General features: G+C 39.8%; 1 protein-coding gene across 1 annotated transcript; it reads right to left on the bottom strand.

Annotated features, from left to right (window-relative positions):
* Window positions 1-9,158: 9,158 nt before the first annotated feature.
* LOC124267924 (corepressor interacting with RBPJ 1-like) lies at window positions 9,159-15,322 on the bottom strand. The gene is made up of 4 exons (XM_046702915.1): window positions 14,938-15,322; window positions 14,390-14,486; window positions 12,911-13,092; window positions 9,159-9,496 (listed from the first exon to the last, which is right to left on the bottom strand). Exons 1-4 carry the CDS (start codon window positions 15,320-15,322, stop codon window positions 9,159-9,161), a joined length of 1,002 nt encoding a protein of 333 aa, XP_046558871.1.
* Between the last annotated feature and the right edge of the window lie 7,114 nt (window positions 15,323-22,436).

Here is a 22,436-nt window from a genome sequence, read left to right as displayed (position 1 = left end):
AAAAAAACACAGCTTTCACGTTGGATTTGAAGATTTGCATTTTCGTCCTCATCTTGATGTTCTTGGCATTCCATACTCTTCTTAGCAGGTTGAAGGCGGTTCTTGCTTTGCCTATTCTTTGATGTCTTGATCTGTGCCACCAGTTGTTCCCGCTACACTTCCTAGATTTCTTCCACATTCTCCAGATCTCCATCAGTCAGCCTGATTGGCTCTTCACTTTTGACATTGATCCGCATGACCTTGGTCTTCTCTAGGTTGCCTTTGAGACCTATCTTGGAAGCTGTTGTTTCCAATGCTGTAGTCTTTTCCTGCATGCACTGGAGCCTATGGGAAAGAAGAGCCAGGTCATCGGCAAAATCAAGATCGTCGAGTTACTTCTCCATTGGATGCCGTTTCTTCTCCCTCTTGTTGTTCCCTTCACCACCCAGTCCTTGTCGGACACCTATGTGAACTGGGAACTTCTCTGTTACATCTCCTGAGTGCAATACTCTGCATGTCCTTCACTCTTATGTAGATCGTATAATGGAGATGTACTTGTCTGGGATTCCATAGTGCTTCATGATCTTCCACAATGATGTTCTGTCCACACTATCGAAGGCTTTCTCAAAGTCAATGAAGTTGACATACAAGGGCGTCTTCCATTCCAAGGATTGTTCTATTATTATCCGGAGTGTGGCTATTTGATCCGGGCAAGACCTGTCCTTTCTGAAACCTGCTTGCTGGCCCCTGAGCAGTTTATCAACCGAGGTCTTCATTCTGTTGAAGACTTTCCCTTGTGTTGAAAGACTGTTCTTTCCAGACTTTTAGAAACGAGGGCTGGAGCATGGTTACTGACCTTTCCAGGGCTGATTTCATTGCTTCCGCTGGTATGGAATCTGGGCCACCTGATTTCCGTTCTTAAAGGACTTGATAGATTAGATCTCCGTATCTCCTCTCTCTTTAGATGGTGGATCAAGGTTCATAGGGAGGTCTTCTTCTGCTGGTGGTATATCTGCAGTAATGCCTGGTGTTGGCCTGTTAAGCAAATCTTCAAAATGCTCTTTCCATCTGCTTTTTGTTCTTCTGCTGACCCTATTACGTTTCCTGTTCTTGTCCTTCACTGGCTTCTCCAGGTGGAGCTCTCTTGCCTGGAAGCAACCGTGTGATCTTATACAGTTCCTTCATGTTGCGTTTTTTCAGCAGTAGTTTCTGCATCTGTTGCTAGATCACCCATGTACCTTGTTTTGTCTTTTCTTACCATTTGCCTGACCTGTTTGTACTTTTCCTTGTACTCTTGCTGGGACCTGACAGTCTTTGATCTTGTGCGGGCACCTAGAAGTCTTTCATGGATTGCCTTTCTCTCATTTTATCGAGTGTTGCCAGTGTTATCCAGGGTTTGTTCTTTCTCTTTTCTCTGCCAATACATTCTTCAAGAGATGTTACATAATGCCCTTTTCACTTTGCCCCAGATGCCTTCTACCGAATCCTTCTGTTCAGTCCTGAGTTCAAGAAACTTCGACTCGAGATGATGTTGATACATCTTCATGTTCTCTTTTTCCTTCAGGCCTTCTACATTATACTTTGCTCGGGTGTTTTTGTCTGTGAACTTTCGCAGGTTGAGTTGGAGTTTTCCCACGACCAGGTGATGATCTGAGGCTACGTCTGCCCCTCTTCTTGACCTCACATCCAATAATGATCCTCTAAACTTGGCACTGATGCAGATGTGGTCGATCTGGTTTTGGGCAGCCTGGTTTGGTGATACCCATGTCGTCTTGTGTGGGAAGAGGGTTCCTCCAATTACGAGATTCTGGTCCGCGAAAAAGTTTGCTAGATGTTGTCCATTTTCGTGCATTATTCCGGTTCCATGCTTCCCATGATGTCTGTGTATCCGATGTTATCTCTTCCTACTTTAGTACTGAGGTCTCCAAGTTGAAGGACAATCTCCCTCTCTGTTCTTTCCTTGAGTATGGCTTGTAACCTTTCATAGAATTCTTCCTTCGTCTCTTCTTTTGCATCGTTTGTTGGCGCATAGAAGGCAATGACTGTGAGGAATATTCTCTTGTGTGTTGTCCTGAACTTTGCTGTTATCAGTCTCTCGCTTACTGGTTTCCAACCTACTAGAGCTCTGGTTGTCTTGACTGTCATCATGATGGCCACTCCCCAGGTGTGATGGGCGTTGTTATCATTGTGGCCTGAGTACACTAGCGTATGTCCTGTGGTGAGACGCGTTTGTCCTGCTTGGTTCCATTTGGTCTCACTGAGTCCAAGTATCTCTAACTTGTAGTTGCGCATTTCTCTGGCAATGTTAGCACAGCTCCCCACTTCATACAAAGTGCGGACATTCCACGTGCCCACTCTGGTTGGTTCTCGAGTTGAAAGGAGTTTCAGCCATCTGGCTTCCTTGCGGGTTTGACCAAACGGCGTCATATATCCAGTTGTAATGGTTCCTTGACATCGAGTTCCTGATAGTACTTGGGTTTACTGTCTGTGTTTCTGTAATCCGCTTTGATCCGCAATACAGGGGATTAGGCCATATTGCTCCACCAGCTTTACCTGTTTCCATCTCCCGCGACGAGGACGAGGGGTTTTTAGTAGACGTTTAACAACAAACAAACACTAATTATTCCGCTGATCAAAGCACGTTATTTGCCAGATCGACTTTTTGGCACAAGCATCGGTATTTTAACAAGATAATTGGAACAGTTCTTTTGAAAAATGCTGGCGGTGACGTCAAGTCCTGGCAATTTCAATAAGTGGATGTCTGTTCTGGAAGGTTTGTTCGTGACAACCATGATAGCCAGAGTTTACTGTATAAAAACGACAACAGTGCATATAAGTTAAAAATTAGCCAAGTTGTAAAAATTATTACTAGTCAGGATGTAATTAATAGGCACATTTAATCGGCCCTTTATCCCGCTGCGTATATAAATTTTCATATTTAAAGCAACCTGAATGTTGTTGAGAAGACAATGTATTAATCGACGGTCTCGTTCGTCACATGGTATGGTGTATTCTGCTACATTTCATATGATGTATGACGCAATGAGTCCAGTGAGTATCAGTTAAACATCACAGAACACTCCCAGTGGCCACATCTCAAGGCTTAACAGCCAAAACAATACATCGATCGAACATACACATGTCCTTCTGCAAGTAAATCTTGTAATCTAAGTACCAGGTCTGCCTGTCTGTCATCCCGATGACAAATAACACTCATTAGGCTGCAAATGATCTCTGGGCCTGTTCATGTGTCTCGTTGGAGATGCATCTCATCTCATAGGCTTAGCTATTGTTAATGGAGGATGTTTTTCAAAAGTGAAAGAATCACACAACTCATCCTCGTCATTTTGGGACAGTTTGGTAGCAAAAAGGTTAAAGCGTTCGCTCATCTTGCCGAACACGCTGGGTTCGATTTCTTGTGTTTCCCGCAGTCATATAGCTGGATTATTGCTAAAAGTGGCGTGGTCAGTCTCGCCATAGTGTTTACATATATTAAATTGATTAATATTTCCCCCCGAGAGACTCAACTTATTAAACAACCTTTTTTCATACTTATTTTATAACAAGTAACCTTCGTCTTTAATGACAGCTATGGAAATCACATGGATAAAAACCGGAGGGGACGAGGAAAGATGTCAACATCATTAAACAGCCCAATTCGCAGCTCGGTTTCTCTAACTGGTTGTCTTAGAGACCAAAATGACGTATGTTTGTCTTGTTCGTGATGTAAGAATCAGGGGGCGCCGTCCGCCGACCACAGCAGCATGCCACACAAACAGGTGACATGAATCAATCGCAGATTTGTTTGAGAAAAGGTTCAACAAGTTCTAAGTTATATTGGGGATGTGGGGTAGCCTAGTGGTTAAAGCGTTGGCTCGTCACGCCGAAGACACGGGTTCGAATCCCCACATGGGTACAATGTGTAAAGCCCATTTCTGGTGTCCCCCGCCGTGATGTTGCTGGAATATTGCTAAAAGCGGCGTAAAACCAAACTCAGTCAGTCAGTCTAAGTCAATCCACCTCGCTATATACATACACCGCTCCTCATGTTTGTCTGATATTGAAATTATTGACCGTCGTGGCTAACTTTATCTAGTTCTCAAAGCGATCCTGCAGTAGCCATCTGGTCTTCAGTTGGCTGGCTGGCTGGCTGTTTGTTTCACGTCGCACTCGGCAATATTCCAGCTATATGGCGGCGTTCTGTAAATCATCGAGTCTGCACAAGATAATCCAGTAATCAACAGCATGAGCATCGATCTGCGCAATTGGGATACGATGACATGACCACTCGATCCCCTTAGTCACCTCCTACAGCAAACATTGGTTGCCAATTCTAACCCGGTTCTCTACGCTCCGATGCTGCCTTGTGTGAAAGATTGGCGGGCCCTGTTTTATCTTAATATTGGCGTTTGCGAATAGTAAAAGCTTACTTTTCAGAGGAAAGGACACGAGAATTGTGTTCAGAAAAACCGAGAATGACAACACTGTTTCTCCATTATAGTGCCATAAACACTCGTCCACAACAAATAAAAACCTTTTAAACTGTAATCGCCTAGAGTTCATATATTTCAGGGGCAGTGGGGTAGCCTACTGGTTAAGGCCTTCGCTCGTCACGACCAAGGCCCGGGTTCGATTCCCCACATGGGCACAATGTGTGACGCCCATTTATGTCCCCCGCCCTGATGTTGCTGGAATATTGCTAAAAGCGGCGTAAAACCGTACTCACTCAATCACATATATCCTAACTAAAGAGCCTCAGGTGAGATTCTGCAGCTGCATTCATCGTTATACCAGTCAGTTGGTCTTCAGTAACCAAAGCTTGTCCTAAGAGGCGACTAACGGGATCGGGTGGTCAGGCTTGGTGCCACATCTCATCGTATCCCAAATGCGTAAATCGATGCTCATGATGTTGATCACTGGATTTTCTGGTCCAGAGTCAATTATATAGAGGTGCCAATGTGCACTGCCGCACATCGCACATAACAACACAAAACCTGTGTAGATTAAACGATTGTTTATTGGTCAGCCACAGAGTTATTTACGACGGACTGTAGATAATCTGATTAACGTTGTTGCTTTATTTCGATCTTATTGTCTAATTATACTGGCAAGGTTGTTAATAATGATAGTTACTCTATCTTGACAGAATTATGTGATGTATTTTGATGAAGGTATTGATGACAACGGTGTTGATGGGTGAAGTTAATTATGAATTAGATTAGCTGCGCAGATTGTATACCATCATTTGTATAACTGGTAGATGTGATTTGATGAGCGGATGGTAAACATAGCCGTCAATACTGATAACTGCATTGCACTGAGGATCTGTCAGCTTAACTCTGATCATGAAGGAGATACTGATTATGTCCAATGTTCGTCAATCAGATATTTACTCATGAATACTGAAGTGAATAATTCAGATGTGAAACATTTTGTATATTGTCACTGTTATGATGTTATGTGATGACATCTGGCTGCAGCATGTCAACATACACTAGACGCCAAAAGAAACATTACCCTCCTACATTTATGAATTACTGAAAAACCATCAAAGATATTTTAGAAGGTTTTAGTTTACAAGAAAGTTTAACAACACAGCTTTATGTAAATCACGAAAAATAATTCTCAAATGCATTTTTCAACTATTAAAACAAGAAACAAGTGTTGTAGAGTGTGTAGAATTGTAAACTAATCATTGCTATGATTTCAGTCTTTTAAAACATTTTCTGCTGATTTACATGAGTGAAAAAATGTTCAGGAACATCTAAAATTATCTTTGTTAACATTTATGCTTGCAAAGTAACATTTTTCCATTTTCTGTTTACACATAGCAATATCAATCGCCAAAACGCAGCAATATTCAAGCAGTATTTACATCCATTTCACATGTAGCTTCTATAGGGTATAAAGAGAGCCTAGAAGACATGATCTGATACACAAGTACGAGAAATATGCCACGATTAACAGCTGAAGGGAGAGAAAGAGCCATTGGGATGGTGCAGATGGGGTCGACATACAATGCTGTTGCCAACGCCCTCGGATGCCACCGTATCACTGTTATAAGACTTATTCAGGGCTTCAGACAGACTGGGATCACCGTAGACAGACCAAGAAGTGGTCGTCCACGCGAGCTGAAGATAGGTACCTCCGTCATTAGGGAAGGAGGGTAACGTTGTTTTTTGGGCGTTCAGTGTATGTTAATTAGAATTGGCCCGAAAGTGCACAGCAGTGGAATAGATTTTCTACTGCTTCTATTCTTACCAGTTTCAATTATAAAAATTGGTTAAAACAGTCAAGGGCTCTAAGTATAACCATCAGCCATTTCCATGGCATCACATAATTCATTGTAGGTTTTGTATGCATTGCATTCCTGCTGAGCAGTCTTTCCAACTTTTTTGAATGTCCATATTTTCATGTTTTGACATGCAGCAAGTCTTGCTTCCTTTTCCTTTTTCTGTTCCTTGTGGTGCTGAAACCACTGGGGTGGGGTTGATTTTCTTTCAGGCTTTCCTAAGGGCTTTGGGTGGTAGTGAGTGGATTTGATTCACTTTCAACAGTGGTTTGTTCTTGAGTGATACTTTGGGGCTCAGGGTTAAACTGTTGGAATTCGGGCACCATCGTACTCTAAACAACCTGTAACGTGATCACCTTTTAGAATTTCATACATCTGGTCAAAATATTCCCGTTTACCTCGTGAATTTCCACTTTTGTTATGGGCAATGGTCTTTCTGAAGTGGCTTTTAAGATTCCGAAACTTGCGTTCAGCATCAGTATGTAAGAATGTTACACCCTAAGTTGCGCATTTCACTGGCAATAATCCGACATACAGATACTTTTTTTCTTGGTTTGTTGACTTGTCTTTGTGTTCCCAGTACCTCTCCAACAGGAGTTTCGTAGATTGGCAGTTCCAATCGAATGTTTCTGTGAAAGATTAGTTCATGAAGTCCAAGCATAATACCAAATTAGAACTCAAGTTGTAAAAAGGTTAAAACTAAAATAAGTCTAATTTGATTTGATCATATTTCTTCTCTTGATATGTAGATTAACCTATGATCTATTAGAAAATGAAATTGCTGACCACCCTAAATGCTGACATAATAGTGTTTTTCAAGAGTAATGAAAATGGCGGCCAATCTCATTTCACTGACTACTTGGCCTACTTGTTCAATCTTACGAAATATAACCACTAATGATTATGGTTATAATTAGCTTACATCAAATAAATCATAATGTGACAATCGCGGCATTAATGATTGATTGGTGTATTGAAAGTAAATATATTTCCAACCAATACCAAGAATGTTGTGACCTGTTACAAATACAGAGAAACCACAAAGCATCGTATTCTCCAATAAGTGAACACCATTCTCCATTCGAACTGAGAATAAACATGGCAACTTTAACAACTTATCTTATTCGATACTACTGGTCTGGTTGTGGAGTTTGGCAGACTATATGCAATATTAATATTATATGGTATAACTTTCAAAAAAGAGCCTGACCAAACGTCTCCTGTTGACTGTTCAGACTGTACAGTCTGGCTGCTGCATGATGGCTACCAGAACTGCTGAACTGCTTTCAGTCTCTGGCACGGAAGGAGACTGGAAGGTAAGCGGAGGTTGACTACCGTCGTTTGACATCTGCACAGACAGATTATTCAACTGTAAAATATCGCTGTAACGTATGCGATGGATATCTGCCCCAACTTTTCCCCAACGGGGGTCAGATTCTGCAGTATATGAGGACAACCCTGGTCAGAATAACCGTGCACAATGACTGATGTCCCTTTGCCCATTTTCTCCACGAAGACATCACTTGTCGTCTGCTCTGAACCACGTTTGTTGCTGAAGTCTCCATGCGGACAAGGTGGTGGTACACTTGCGGGATCACTCTCCTAAGTCGTACCACAGGACAGGTTATCTCCCCTAGACAACAAAATAAACAGAAGTGTCCTTATGCCCTGTGTGCTAAAAAATAATGGAAGTTTAAACAACCATAGAGAAAAGAAATCATTGCAATCTCAGACAAGTACTATACTACTCAAAAGTGGTCCAAGAAAACCCCATTCTTTCACAATACCATGCTAACAATCTACAATCGGATTGACAAAAGTAATGGTACAGAATCAGATGTTGTTTAATTTCTTTTGGGTAGCATACATGATTTAGATCATTAACTTTGCATGTCATTTTATAAAATATCATTATCTCATAATGATTGGTCCCTGGAATAGTAATCAGAATTTTAGCGCTTGAATAAACTATACTAGGCGTCATTAATAAAGGGTCAAATAATATATAGCACACGTAAAGAAAAGCTGACAAACGTGGCACATCGTGACATACAGACAAAACAGCACTAGCATACACCAGTTGTTTAGACCAACCCCCAAAACTGAAAATGACAAACATGAAGCACTCGTTCATTCAATATCTTGTGTACCCTCCTCGCGCATCCAAGATACAGGTGCACCTTGTTCTCATGCTCCTTACCAAGTTTATAAAGAAAGCTTACCAAGGAACACCTAGTGGGGTGGATCTGTCTTAGGTTGTACCGACACCACCTATTTACTCACATTTATTGTCATTATATAGGCGTACAAGCAAAGACAGATCGTCCTCTAGGGTTAGATAAATGGGTGGTCACGTGGTTTTATATATACTATGCGAGGGCGCATTTGTTTTTCTTAGGAGGGAAAGTTGAAGCGCAATAGGGTATCATTAGCTTATTCTAAAACGTACTGGTCATTACGTCATTCTGCAATATATATATATATATATATATGAGAAGATTATATTTATATAACATTTATATAATACAGTATATTTATATTTCATTATATTTACAATTGTGAACATTTTTACATCATATATATTTACAAATTACGAGCATTCTTACATCATATATATTTTCAAATTATAAGCATTCTTACATATTTACAAATTTTACAGTGTAGACTCCTACCTTTCTGCTGGTTTCCACCACTCCACAACAGAGATGCTGATGTGGCGGACGCCATGGTCACCAGGGATCTCTTCCTTCCTTTCCTCCTGCCTGTGTCTTCTGACCCCTGCTGGCCATCTATATAGATTGTTAGGGTCTCCCTTCCTTCTTCTTTCCCTTTCTTAACCTATCTGCTTCTCCTTCCCCCTCATTTCTTTCTCCTTCATCTCCTTCTCTCACTCTTCTTTCTCCTTTTCTCTCTGCCTTTCCTGCTTTCTTCTTTTTCTCCTCCCTCTGCTCCTCTTCATCCTCCTCCCTCTGCTCTTTCTCCTTCTCTCTGCTCTCCTTTCTCCTTCTTGCCCTTCTATCTCTGCTCTTATTTTTCTGTCTTCCTTCGCCTCCTCTTCTTCCACTCTCCTCTTGTTTGCTCCCCTCTCTTCTTTCTCCTCCTCATTCTCCTTCTTTTGTTTTTTAAAATTTCCTGATGAGGATGATGAAGACGAGGATGAGGAAGATGTTGAGGATGAGGACGAGGAGGAGGAGCTTCTGGTTCTCTTTCCCTCGTCCTCACTCTCTGAAGAGGACACAAATTCCTTAGACGGGAACTTCCTGGCCGACCGGGGCCTCCTAACAGTTAGGTTTCTATGGATTTCTCTCTTGTGGAGGTTTCTCTCTCCCGGTCGGCCTTGAAGTTGCACTTGCTGCGACTCATTTCCCCATTCCCATGCACCTTGTACATTTTATGCTTTTCCCAAGGGCAAACATCTGGAAATGAACAGAAAGCAATTATAGTTCCATCAGTCCTGGTGTATATTTATCAAAGACTTATGGTTCCCTCCCCAATCAGTTCAGTTGGTACTTGCTAACTAGTGATAGAATATAATCTTCAAGATATCTTGGGCGCTTACGAGTACGCTTGGAACCATAACCACAAACCTCTTCTGCTGGAGAGTGGTCTTCTATTATAGGTAAGTACTCCACAAAATCTTCACTGTTGTTTTCCACGGGGAAATTTGGTGCTGGTATGGTATTAACCTTATGTGTTTCCCCACTTCACGGAGTTTTGCTGTTATTTGAAAGGGTCATTTCTGCAAAGTACACCATTGTTAATGGTTAACTGATCCCAAAATGCGCAATACAACTTAACAGCCTCACTGCACATTGACATTTCTGACCACTTAGGTTTATGTCCCTTTTCTAGAAAAGTCAGTACTTTTCCTATGTCCTCGTCCTGTTTCTGATTGTCGATTAAGTCCTGCTGACTTGTATCGACCAACTGTAATTGCCAAACTTCCCTAGTTACAGGTGAGTCCTCAGACGTCATACCACATTGTCTGCAAGGAAGGCGAGAAAGGCCATCTGCATTAGCATGTTTGTGTCCTGGTCTATGCTCTATTTCATAATGGTCAGAAGATAGAATCTCCAGCCACCTAGCTATTTGTCTGCATGGTTCTTTAAACCGAGTCAACCAGGCAAGTGCCCCATGATCTGTCCTTATCAGGAAGGATTTCCCATACAGATAGGGTTTGAAATGTTTGACAAAGTGTACTATAGCCAATAACTATTTCCTGGTGAAGCAATAATTTCGTTCCGGTTTTGTCAGTGTTCTACTGGCATAAGCAATTGGCCATTCAACTCCATCCTGTACCTGATTTAGTACCGCACCTATTGCAAAATCGCTCGCATCTGTGTTGAGGATGAATGGTTTGGTGAAATCAGGATGGGTCAAAATGTCGGCACTGAGGAGTTTACTTTTAAGATGTTGAAAAGCGATGGAACATTCCTGGGTCCAATTATACGCTCTGTCAACTTATGCAGACAAGCTGCAACCAGGGATGAAGCAACGGTAGTAGCTACACAAACCCAGAAAACTTCCGATACATTCTTCGGACATGGACAGTTTCTGATTGCTTCTATCTTCTTAGGGTCGGTGTGAACGCCTTGTCCATTTACAATGTGACCTAAGTATTCCACTTCCCTCTTGAGCAAATGACATTTCTTAGGTTTCAACTATAACCTGGCTTCCCTAAGTCTATCAAACACTTGCTTCAGGCGACTGAGTGCCTAATCAAAGTTGTTGCCAAACACAATAATGTCCATATTTCATATTTCCCATTGAAGACCCATAAGTACTGTTTCCATTAACCTCTCAAAAGTTGATGGTGCATTGGTAAAGCCGAATGGAAGAACTCTTGAATTGATACAGCCCTTGACGAGAACAGAAACTAGTGATGGGACGATCATCGGGGTGGACTTCGACCTGCCAGTAGCCGGACGTTAAGTCCAGGGTACTGTACGAACTGGAACCAGCTAATGAGTCTAACGAATTGTCTATTCTCGGTATTGGGTAAGCATCGATCACTGAACGATGGTTCACCGAGCGAAAGTCTACACAAAATCTTGTCGTTCCGTCTTTCTTCTTAACTAGCACAATAGGAGAAGCCCAAGGACTATTGGAAGGTTCTATGACATCTTTGTGTAACATATCCTGAATATGTTTCTTAACCTCTTCCTGACTAAGGACTGGTAACCTCCTAACTGGCTGTTTAATGGGTTGAGGATTGTCTTGCAAAATTCTATGTTGGACAAGGTTGGTTCTCCCTATGTCCGTTGACGAAGCTGAGAAGATGTCCTGATATTTAGTTAGCAAAGTTTTAAGCTTTGAGCCCTGCTCCGGACCTAAGACTGCAACAGCTTGTTTTGCCATTTCTTATAAGTATTCAGTGCTCATGAATAGCACCTGACCCTCTGACAAATCCGGAAGATTCGCCAACGGTCCGATAGAAGTCTACAACCTGCCGGCCCCAGTGTCTGACTGTATATTTTACAATGACTTTGACTGAAGTTGTTATATGTGACATGTGACACTTGTGCTGTTTATAAATATTATGTTTGTTAATAATTTTAGTGCCAGTTATAAGAAATGTAAAATGTGAAATGTGTGTTTAATATTATTCTATGGGTTCTGTGAATTTTCAATGGGTCAAACAGACATCTGAAACTTACAGGACCCAATGTCCTGTTACTTTGAAACACCATTCGTAAACACTGAGTATTCAGGTAATTCTGAATTTACTTTCTTTATGTTCCTCACCCGTCCAGGTGGACTGCCCTGCTTGGACATGATCTATTGGAAAACATTCTGCAAAATGAGTTCCCGCATAAATTTTTATATCCTCCTCAGATGGATTGAGCACCCTGACGACCACCTCAGCTTCATTTTCAGAGGCGCAAGTCAGAGTCCTATCTACGAATAACCCGCTTTTGGACATAAAAGACTGGCTTCCTTCAATGACATAGTCTTTATTTACAGCTTTTGTATTGTCAGTGAGAAATTGACCTGCCAGAATCATCTCATGACGTGCAGGGATACTTACTGTTTTCGGACAGGATACACGAACGCAGAAATCTGTCTCTCTCTCGTCTTCACAACGCAAGATTTTTTCCCGATCTCGAGGGATCCATCTCCCATGTTCAGATTACATGCGTTCTCTTTTAGAAAGTCCAGCCCGAGTATACCCTGATTTCCTATTTCAGCCACCCAGAACTCATGTTTACAAGTGTGTTTTCCCAAGCTTATATGGAAATGTTCTTTTCCCAGAAAGCTCAATGGTTTTCCATGCGCCTGTAATATCTTCTCAGCTGATGACTCTAAACTAGGTTTCCTATTTTTGTGAATTTGTGAATAACGTTTCACAGACATTAATGACACAGATGCCCCGGTATCTATCAACATGGAGAACTTTGAACCATTAGCAACAACAGGAACACAGATCCCGGAATCATCACAATTATCATTTATTTTACCACTGAGTCCTTCATCTACAGCCTTACTCCGACCCGTGAGGCTGACTCTAGTTTCTCGACTTCTTTTGGAACAGAGCTGGACAGTCGCGTTTGTAATGACCTTTTTGATTACAGTGAAAACATTCTATGTCCATGTGCTTATTGAATGACCTCCTCTTATTCTGTTTTCCTGAGGAATTACCCTGAGTTACTCTCTGAGTGAGATTTGCCACTGCCTTTGTCAAGTCAGACACCTGAGACCTTAAATCCTCGTTTCTAGTATCCTCTATCACCCTGGCAAGCTTACGCCCTCCCTGACGTTGAATTTCAGCATGTTGTAAAGCCTCCAACTCCACAGCTAACTGAACAGCCTCATCTAGGGTTCTAGGGATGAAATCACAAATAAGTTTACAGCTCTCCAAGAATATCTACAAGAATTATTTATAGGTAGAACTCCAAGATCTTCCAAAGAAGACCTCTACAAATTATTCACCAAGAAGCTAACTTCTTGACTATGCACAAAATAATTACAGTGATTCCAGTCCAAGGAAATGAGAATAATTACAATTGCAGAGTCCAAGATAATCCAAATATATCCACAAGACGAAGGAACTGGAAACTGTAACAATAATTTGCCGGGACTTATTACAACAACATATCATTAACATTTCTAACTAAATCCTTTGACCAAATAAATACCCACAAAGAAACTGTCTAAAAACAGACAACACAAAACATTATCACTTTCTAATATTATTCATCCCATCGCTGCCGCCAACAATTTATGTAAGGTCAAACAGGGGAGCGTATACTTTTTGATGCTCAGTCACTAAAATATGTACCCTTGTGCATGCGAACGTATAAGTGTAGAATTTAATATCCTAACTGATAATCTGGTAGCGCGAGTTTGTTTACAAACATGCCTAAATTCCGCCCCCTAAGTTGCATTACATTACCGAGTTCGCTTGTTACTCCCAAGAAAATATATTGCTGATAAGTGATTAATGTAGGACAAACGTGTTAAGATAGTTACACTTGTAGTATGTAAACTATTGTGTTCAGTTTAATTCGCTTGTATAAGACTTCTGCGCTTCGCGTCTAGATCATAGAAAACGTCAGCCATGTTTACTATACAATGTACTTTTTCCTAATTGGTCAGTTCCTGGAAAGACCGCCCTTTAACCTCTCTGACCCGGCATTCCTTGCGTATATAATTAGCTAGCTGGCGTTTACTAATGGCTAGACTTAGCATTTGTTTCTGAACCCGCGAAACTTCCACTTTCCATATCTCCGAAACTTTTGAAACAGCAACGTGGAAAAACGTACAAGATGCATTTCAAAAACAATAATAATTTATTAATACAGTAACATATCTACATATATACACTTAAAAAGACACTTAGAAAATTACTCTACATCGGTACATGCCGATCGTGACGTCCTACAGTACAGTAGCAACTGACTGATAACCCTAATTAGAAATTCCCCAAATTCATTATTAATAATTGTTATAAGTACTGGTTAATATTTACAAATGTTCTGCCATCCTCACCTCTTAACTTTGCTTTGTTCTGATGGAGAGATGCTTAGCTGCTTAAAGCTTCCAAAAAAAGCAGGCAGATTTACAGTAGCGTCTCCCTTTTATTCTTAATTACAATGACGTCACAATGGAAATGCACACGCTGCAGTGACCACGTGACCATGCGAGAGATTACTCGTTAGGTAATCAGCCGCGAGGATCCATCTGGCGTAGGGGCCTTGGCTGTTGCCGATGTGGGCTTTGGGACAAGTTGAAAGTCTCTTATCTCTTGATAGGGCTGACCCCAAAGAAAACCCTCTTCTACACGTTTCTCACGGTATCCATGGTCATATAAGAGTACACTGCCCCATAAATACTTTGAGGAGAACCGAGCAATATCTTGCATGAACCGGCATTTTGATTTGGTCCCGACTGATGCCGGTATTGACAGAGTACACTGTATTTTAAATAGTCCAGAATTCCTTGCTGGTCAAGTTCCTTTTCAGTAATCATATCTTTCAATATCCCTAAGCTCGCGTACGTCGACATATCTAAAGTTACTCTGCTAAGACTTGTCCTCGATCCCCGACTTCCAACATCCAAGATCACACCATCACCCAAATCCAAAGTCTTTTTGGTATCATCAACGCTATCGAAGGAATCCACCCATAGATAATCCACTATCTTCCGTGCTTTAGTGGTTTTCTTACCTCCCGCCGTCGCTACTTCTGGCTGACCAACGTCGATATGTCCGCCATGTTGTTCCACGTGGCCCCGCTGCTGCACTGAACCACCCCGATGAGAATCAGGCAAATTCCGTTCAAGAGCGCCTATTTCGGCCCTTAATTTGTTACGTTTAGTCTGTAGTTGAAGTCTTCTAAGCTCTGTTTCCAATACATCACACTCTTTTTCCAAATCTTCTGACTTCATGTTCGGCTCGCGACCGGCGACAGTCATACTCACACTAGGCGAAGACGGATGTGGCAAACTCGACGACGGCGTTTTGGGGGATTGTTTTAGCAAAGCCTCAATAATCTCTGGCATGCGAGCACCTGCTGCTTTTCTTTTTGGTTTAACGTCGGCCAGATCTGCCATTGTTATGAACAATATGAAGAAAATAAGAAAAAATTATGTGCGCTGTACCGCCATGCGGGCGGGCGTGCTTACTTGTCTAACGTGCAGTGGAAGGGAGATAACTCCATCTGGACTTATGACGATAGGAAATCTAAGGGAGGCAACTGTGCAAACATTTACTGCCTCACGTTAAAATATATTTTAAAACATTAAAATAACACGTAAACAAAGATGGCGGCGCCCATAAAAAAAACTGTCATCCCTACGCTGTTTGACGATTCTAACAACTATAGGGCTTTCGCACATACTTTATTCTGACGGTAAGGTAATAAACGTATTCTCTATATAACCGAGAACTAGTTTAATGACGTACAATCGCTTCCTAATGTCATAATCTAACCTAGTACTCCACCGGAAGTATGATGGACATTCGATTCGACAGTTACATGCAGAATGACGTAATGACCAGTACGTTTTAGAATAAGCTAATGATATCCTATTGCGCTTCAATACTTACTGTTTCTATTTATTGTTGTTAATTTACCATTAAAAAAGTAGGGATTATTGGATTTACATGATTGATAAAATGCAAATGATGAAGCCAAGGAGGAAACAGGAGGTTTCATCTGATTAGGAAATAAAGTTCGCTCTACCCAAATGTGTTTTGTAATAAAGTATAGTTTTGCCCTGAACTATTATAATTAAAGCACGAGGACGGTAGTCCGAGTGCTTTGATGTTATAATAGTTCAGGGCAAAACTATACTTTATTACAAAACACATTGGGGTAGAGCGAACTTTACATCTTTTCAAAGATGCTAAATTAAATACTTTCTAAGGATAATTACGATTAATTTAAGGCAGAAAACAAATGACGGTGTCGGTGACCTAAATTAAGAATCCTCGCACAGGGCTAACTGGTACGCTGTTCTATTGATGTGTCTGCCCCCCTACGTTAAGACGAACGTTACCAGAAAAAAACAAATGATAACAGTTTGATGACGGTTTACGTTCGGATTAAATATCTTCTCTGAATTATTTTAATTACATCTGTGATTAACGTAAACCATACGGGGCAATATGAACGTCGCATTTCTACTACCAACGTAAGTTTAGATCAGTACATCCAGATGAAGCTGAGTAGTCAAGCGACATTCCACGATTGCATTGTGGGAATGTAAACATTGCGAACGTTACCGTGTCGCTGAAAACTTGTGAGTTGAATTGGCACATTTTAAACGTCGTAAAACATAAACGTAATGTTTCCACCAGTGATATTAGCTGCGTGTAGCAACTGCAAACCAAGAAACGGGATGCATATGAGTAGTTTACTGTAGGAGGCCGTACGAGGCGATGACAACTGACATGCATCGTGACGTCACTTACATTGTGACGTAATGTAAAATAATTCGATTACGAGGGGGCACACTAGAATGGCGTCATCAAAAAACTATACCTTAATTGTCTCATAATGTATTTTTTTTTCGATTGTTCTAACCGCTAGGCATCTTAGAAATGGATATATATTACTTTTTCTCATATGCAATGGCATTGGCTAGTGGTATGCTCGCAAAAATGGAATATCCCTACTTTTTTTAATGGTATAGTAAAACGATTAAGAAGAAATCACATAATAAATCACACAAGAAGATTATCTCCCAAAACGCCATCAAACTTTGAGTGAGTTTAGTTTCAGGTGGAGAGTAAATTTGTTTTGATAAGAGTGTAGGCCAAATGGGAACATGCCATATAAACCGTCCCTTGGCATGTAATCTGCGTTATGGTGCTTCTATGACCGAAATTTAAATATTCTTGTGCGTGGAGGTTGAATAGTGCGTCTACCTGATATTACAACTTACCTGATAATACTTTGTCATCGACCTAGTCAATAATTCCCTGTTGAGCTGGTGACAGTCATAATAATTTGATCATTTGGGGACGATAAGATCGAAAAATTATTATTCCTTCAAGGATTATCGGTTCCTTATTGACAACCGACAACCATGAGTCAATTCGAAACCATATGAGTACCTTTCTTTAGCTATAATATATTTTTGACAACCAGTGCAGTTCTATCGCTAAACGTGTTTCTTTTCAGTATCGCGGACAGTGTTGGTCACAAAACATATTTCGGGAATCAATGACATGGTTAACGTAAAATGTATTTGAGTAATCTGTATTTATATTGAATTAATGAAACTATTAATTAATATGCTGCTATTCATAAAACAGCCATGTGTTACCAACTTTATCAAGTTGATGTTCTATTCATATTTGGCCACATTGACTCTGTCATTTCCCTTTTCAATTAAAGTATGTAATTCCAAATAAGAATATTTTTGTTTGTTTAATTTGTTATTTATTTTCTAAATACATTTGTTATGCTGCAGCAATATTTTGTAACTATTCCAAATTAAAAACTATTTTTTACATATTCAATATACTGTATTTATATTTGTTAGGAACTATTTGATCTCAAATAGTTCCTAACAAATATCAATATTGATATGTAAAAAATAGTGTTTAATTTGGAATAGTTACAAAATATTCAATAGAGACAATTGGCTTCATGCAATGTAAAATGCATGTGTATAAATACTTGAGGTACTAATATAAACACTATGTAAACTAATTGGTAGGCTTAATACTTTTACTCTCTTCCAAGTCCAAGGGATGACTGTATGCAAGTTCAGGTGACAGAATGACTCAAAGATACAAGAAATAAATTGTTTGTTGTTTTGCAAATGTGAAAGAAAATACATTATAAATTTTACTTTGGATAGATGACAGGGATCTGCATGTGTCAAATTGTTTCTTTGCCATGCTGTAAATATACTGATAATGATATATTGAATACAGGGATTGGAATGGAGACCTTCGACAATTTCAGGATTATTAGCCATTTCTGAATTTAGAATGGGCCACTGCCCTTGTATCAATAGTAAACTTCAAAATTTTAATGGGGCATTTTTATTCTAATGTGCAAAATGGCCCTGTCTTCCCAATGCCTGGAATAAATAGCAGTTCTTGTAACATTATAATTTTTTTTATAAATATATGAACTTTCCCATTTATGGTGATGTTTTTATTCACACAAGAAGTCATAGTGTCACAAATCAATCAACAGCACGACAAAATAACCTTGATGGCATGGTTACAATTATTTCGGTTACTACTGTCAGATATTCAAAACAAAATGTGAAAACCCTCAGCCATATGAATATTCATCATGAAACAATTATTTATCAAATTATGTAAACATTATTTTAGAGGTGATATATAAAAACTGGTTGTTGGACAATATTTATTACACTTTGTACTAGATGTCTTGGAGTGAGTGAACTATGTACTATGATCAAAAGTACATGAGTGTTATTTAGTTCTTGGTTATGCAGGGGTGAGGTTCTGCTATGCTGTAAGCAAAATATGAAGCAGCACACAGCACCTTCTAGTCACAATTGGCAAAAATGCAAGACCAAATACACTCAAAATATGGAGTAATCACTCAAAGACATTTCCTGTATTGTAAAATATACTGATCAATACATGGGGAAACTAAATGGGCATATATACTATGTCATGACTGTAGATTCTGCAGACATTGGCTGATAGCAGCATGAGTATGATTACTTGTCATGTAATATAGTGTTTTTCACCCATTTTTAGTAACTTATATATTCCAAATATTCTGCCAATGAGGCCAAGGTTGGTAACTGGCATTCCATATTTTCAACTACACAGTTAGACCAATATGTTTTTAAATAATGGTAAAGAATAATTTGACTGGTTATTGTGTTATGAACCAGTGTTGTAATCTTACAGCAAATAAAAACAAAGAATTTCATATTTCAACAAAATTCCATGTCATGTAGAATCACATGCCTATGCCATTGATTAAGTTTAACTTTTCATTGGTAAGCATGTTTTTTCCTGGAAACTGGAGTAGTGGGGTAACCTAGTGGTTAAACTGTTGCTACTTGTCACACTTTAAGCCCGGGTTTGATTCCCCACATGTGTGCAAAGTGTGAAGCCCATTGCTGCTCTCCCCAGCATGATGTTGCTGGAATATTGCTAAAAGCGGTGTAAAACCCAACTCTCTCACTTGGAAACCTTTGCTATATACACTGAAAATCTAATCTCCTACATCCATCGTTATATATTTACTGTCAAATCAATATCATGGCTAAAAGCAGAAACCTTCCAAACCATTCAATTTGTGTTTGCTTTATCCACACTTAAAAAAACAATAAACAAGTTTTAGAACTATTCTGCAATTTTATTCCAAAGACATAATTACTCATAACATATCAAACATTCTTTACATTTCCCAGATGCCAAACCTGAAAAAATACTGTGACAGTATAACCTGGAATACAAATGTTCTTTCATGGTCACTCATCTAAATTCTCACTGAATTATCTGAGAGTCCCAAGATGTCACAAGACTTTCCACAACACCTTGCTGGTTACAAGCATTTCCTGTTCCAGCAAGTGTCCAAAGGATGATGTGTAGGGCTTTAATATGTTTTATAACTGTATATACAACACTTCAATGACTTGCTGTTTCTTCATTTGCAATGTATACTGCTTGACCACCAGATGTTAAAAGAAATCTGAAGATCTGTTTCAGTTTGTGTTGCTCTTGATGTCAATGGTAATTGTGGTGATAAAGAAATCTTTTCCTCCTTCTTTCTCCTCTTAAAGATGTGCATATGTTCCAACTGAAAAAAATACATAACACACGTGAGACCAAGTATGATATACTTAATGAAATGTAAACAGTTCCTTACAATGTTGACATCAAGATATTATTGATGAATTAAGCATGTGGATGTTATGTTTAACTGAATATGCTGCACCATAGCCAAATGCTAAATGGGGTTGTAATAATATATTAATCAAGCTCATATTACAGAATACATTTGTGAGAGACACCTATTCAGAGCTATGGGTATCAATCAAAGTGTGGATATAATCATCATTGTTTACGCGCTATTAAATTATTATTTAATTCACTACATTTATTTTTTTAGAATTACACCTGGATTTTCATTGCACATTAAGTTATCTTCTGGATAATTCCAACTGCAAGATACTTTATTTATTAACACAGTTTTTTTGGTACACATGGATTATACCGGATACCTGCCTGCCATATTTTATTAGGTCCCCTCTCCGGGGGACAATAAAATCCCACTGTAAGATACCAAATGCAATCAAACGATTCACCAATCTGCACACATGTCAACTCCACCCTTATTGTGCGTGCCATGCTTAAACAATACCAGCCTTTAAATGAAAACAAAGAACTCCATATCTCTGAACTTCATCCCCCCACCCCCGTGAATATATATACTATTGAAAAGGAAAGGCATATTCAACTAAATGGTGTCACAGCAATTGATATTTCATATTCTAAATGAGACAAATAGTTTAACATTACTTTAATTTGTTCGTTATTAATATAACAATAAAACATACGAGTGGAATGAAAGATTGGCAACTTTAATACACCAGAGGAGAAACTATTACAAAGCCCTCATGCGGGGGGCTTAATGCAGACAAGAATTATTCCTCCAGCCCAGTGTTTTAAAGAAATTAATGGTAAGAGTAGAAAACTAGCAATAACATTGCAAAATTAAATAAATTTGGAAAATTAGACAGACTGTAGGGCTATACAGGAAACATACATTTTCCATTACAAGCTAGTAGGTAAAGCTGCACCAAACTTGCTCATTGCTTGCATTTTTTTTATCAATACTCATTTCTAGATACCTACAATAGGCTGAACTTCTCCAGTAACCTATCTCCTGTATGAGCTCACCTGGCAAACCCAGCGCGAATGCCTAGGTAGCCCCACCTCTGCGAAAAGAATGACCGGACACTTGGTCAAGAATACCTTGGGAAACAAGAACATGTCTAACTATATCAATAAACAAACTGTAAGAAAGAGCAAAACCCTTGTTGTCACACAAAGTGGCTGTGTAGACGTGTCAGTACAACTAGCATGTAATGCAAGTAGATTTTTCATGGCTGCAGCAGGATTCAAAGGGTGATCACCCAGATCCGGTAAAAACACTTGTAGTACCTTTTCCCGAAATTGGAGCGTCTTAGACCACTTTAATGATACAGTAAAGCCCCTATCCTGTCTCTCTACATCTCCAACTGTAATGTGCTTTTAGGGGTCAAAAACACCAACACAAAGAAAATTTCCAGAATCTTAGTAAACAGCGTAACCAAACAGATGCCCCTGTACAACAAGACATATCCAATCTACCCCACAGTGTTAACAAGTGGCTAGGCACAATAGGCGTTGCCCCCTGTTGTGCATCACCTAATTCCCGCTTTACACCCTTGAGCAGAAGAGATATTTGCCAATCACTGCCAACAGGATCTGGTAAATTGTTAGCCCGATGCAAAAATGTGATAGCACACAAAGACTGCCTTACAGAGGCATATTTTAGGCCCTGAACATCCACCAGATAAGCAATATACAAAGCAATAGAGTCGAATTCCATAGGCACAGGGTTGAGCCCAACGGTTTCACAAAACTGCATAAGACACTTTAGCTGACACTTATACGTCCGCTTCGAAGATTCTGCCCATGCCTGTCCTAAGAGTCTTGCCACTGTAGACTGTAATCGGTCAGCCAGTGGACCCCCAACTGGAAAAAATAAATTCTCTTGACATATGTCCTAACGGCATATCTTGATCAAAGGTTTGTAATTGTAAGTTACCCATGCTTTCAAATAACTGGGTCAATCTGCCACTTTCATGTAGTCTAGATATAACATCTGCTAGGGTATTCTCAACACCTGGTATAAACTCTGCTTTCAGACTAAAGGTAAAGGATACTTTGAGCCACCATAAATATCTCAACCATTGCACTTGGTAAGGATCCCGACATGAGCCTTTATTAATGAAAGCCTTAGCTGACTGGTTATCAGTCCTAACTACCACATATTTGTTTGACAGATATTGTCTCTTTAATGTTAATATGCATTTCATGAACCTCTGGCAAGTCTGTCTTCCAATTCACATAATAAAAGTCTCCATTAAAGTGACCGCCTGCCCCTTCATTACATGCATCCGTACCCACAGTTCTGAGAGGGCGATCATCCAAGAAAGAGAGCCAGCC

The sequence above is a fragment of the Haliotis rubra genome, unplaced genomic scaffold, assembly GCF_003918875.1.
Source record: "Haliotis rubra isolate DU_JTF1 unplaced genomic scaffold, ASM391887v1 Scf1349, whole genome shotgun sequence".
NCBI classification, from domain to species: Eukaryota; Metazoa; Mollusca; class Gastropoda; order Lepetellida; family Haliotidae; genus Haliotis; species Haliotis rubra.
This window is presented reverse-complemented; position numbering and strand designations above follow the sequence as displayed.

Bases quoted from the DNA above. Each gene is read 5' to 3' on its own strand.
- LOC124267924 (XM_046702915.1), bottom strand. From the start codon at position 15,322: ATGGCAGATCTGGCCGACGTTAAACCAAAAAGAAAAGCAGCAGGTGCT. The intron at 14,487-14,937 runs GTAAGAAAACCA...CTTGTCCCAAAG, and splicing joins AGAAGTAGCGACGGCGGGAG to CCCACATCGGCAACAGCCAA. The intron at 13,093-14,389 runs GTGTGCATTTCC...TTTCATCCCTAG, and splicing joins GGTCACGTGGTCACTGCAGC to AACCCTAGATGAGGCTGTTC.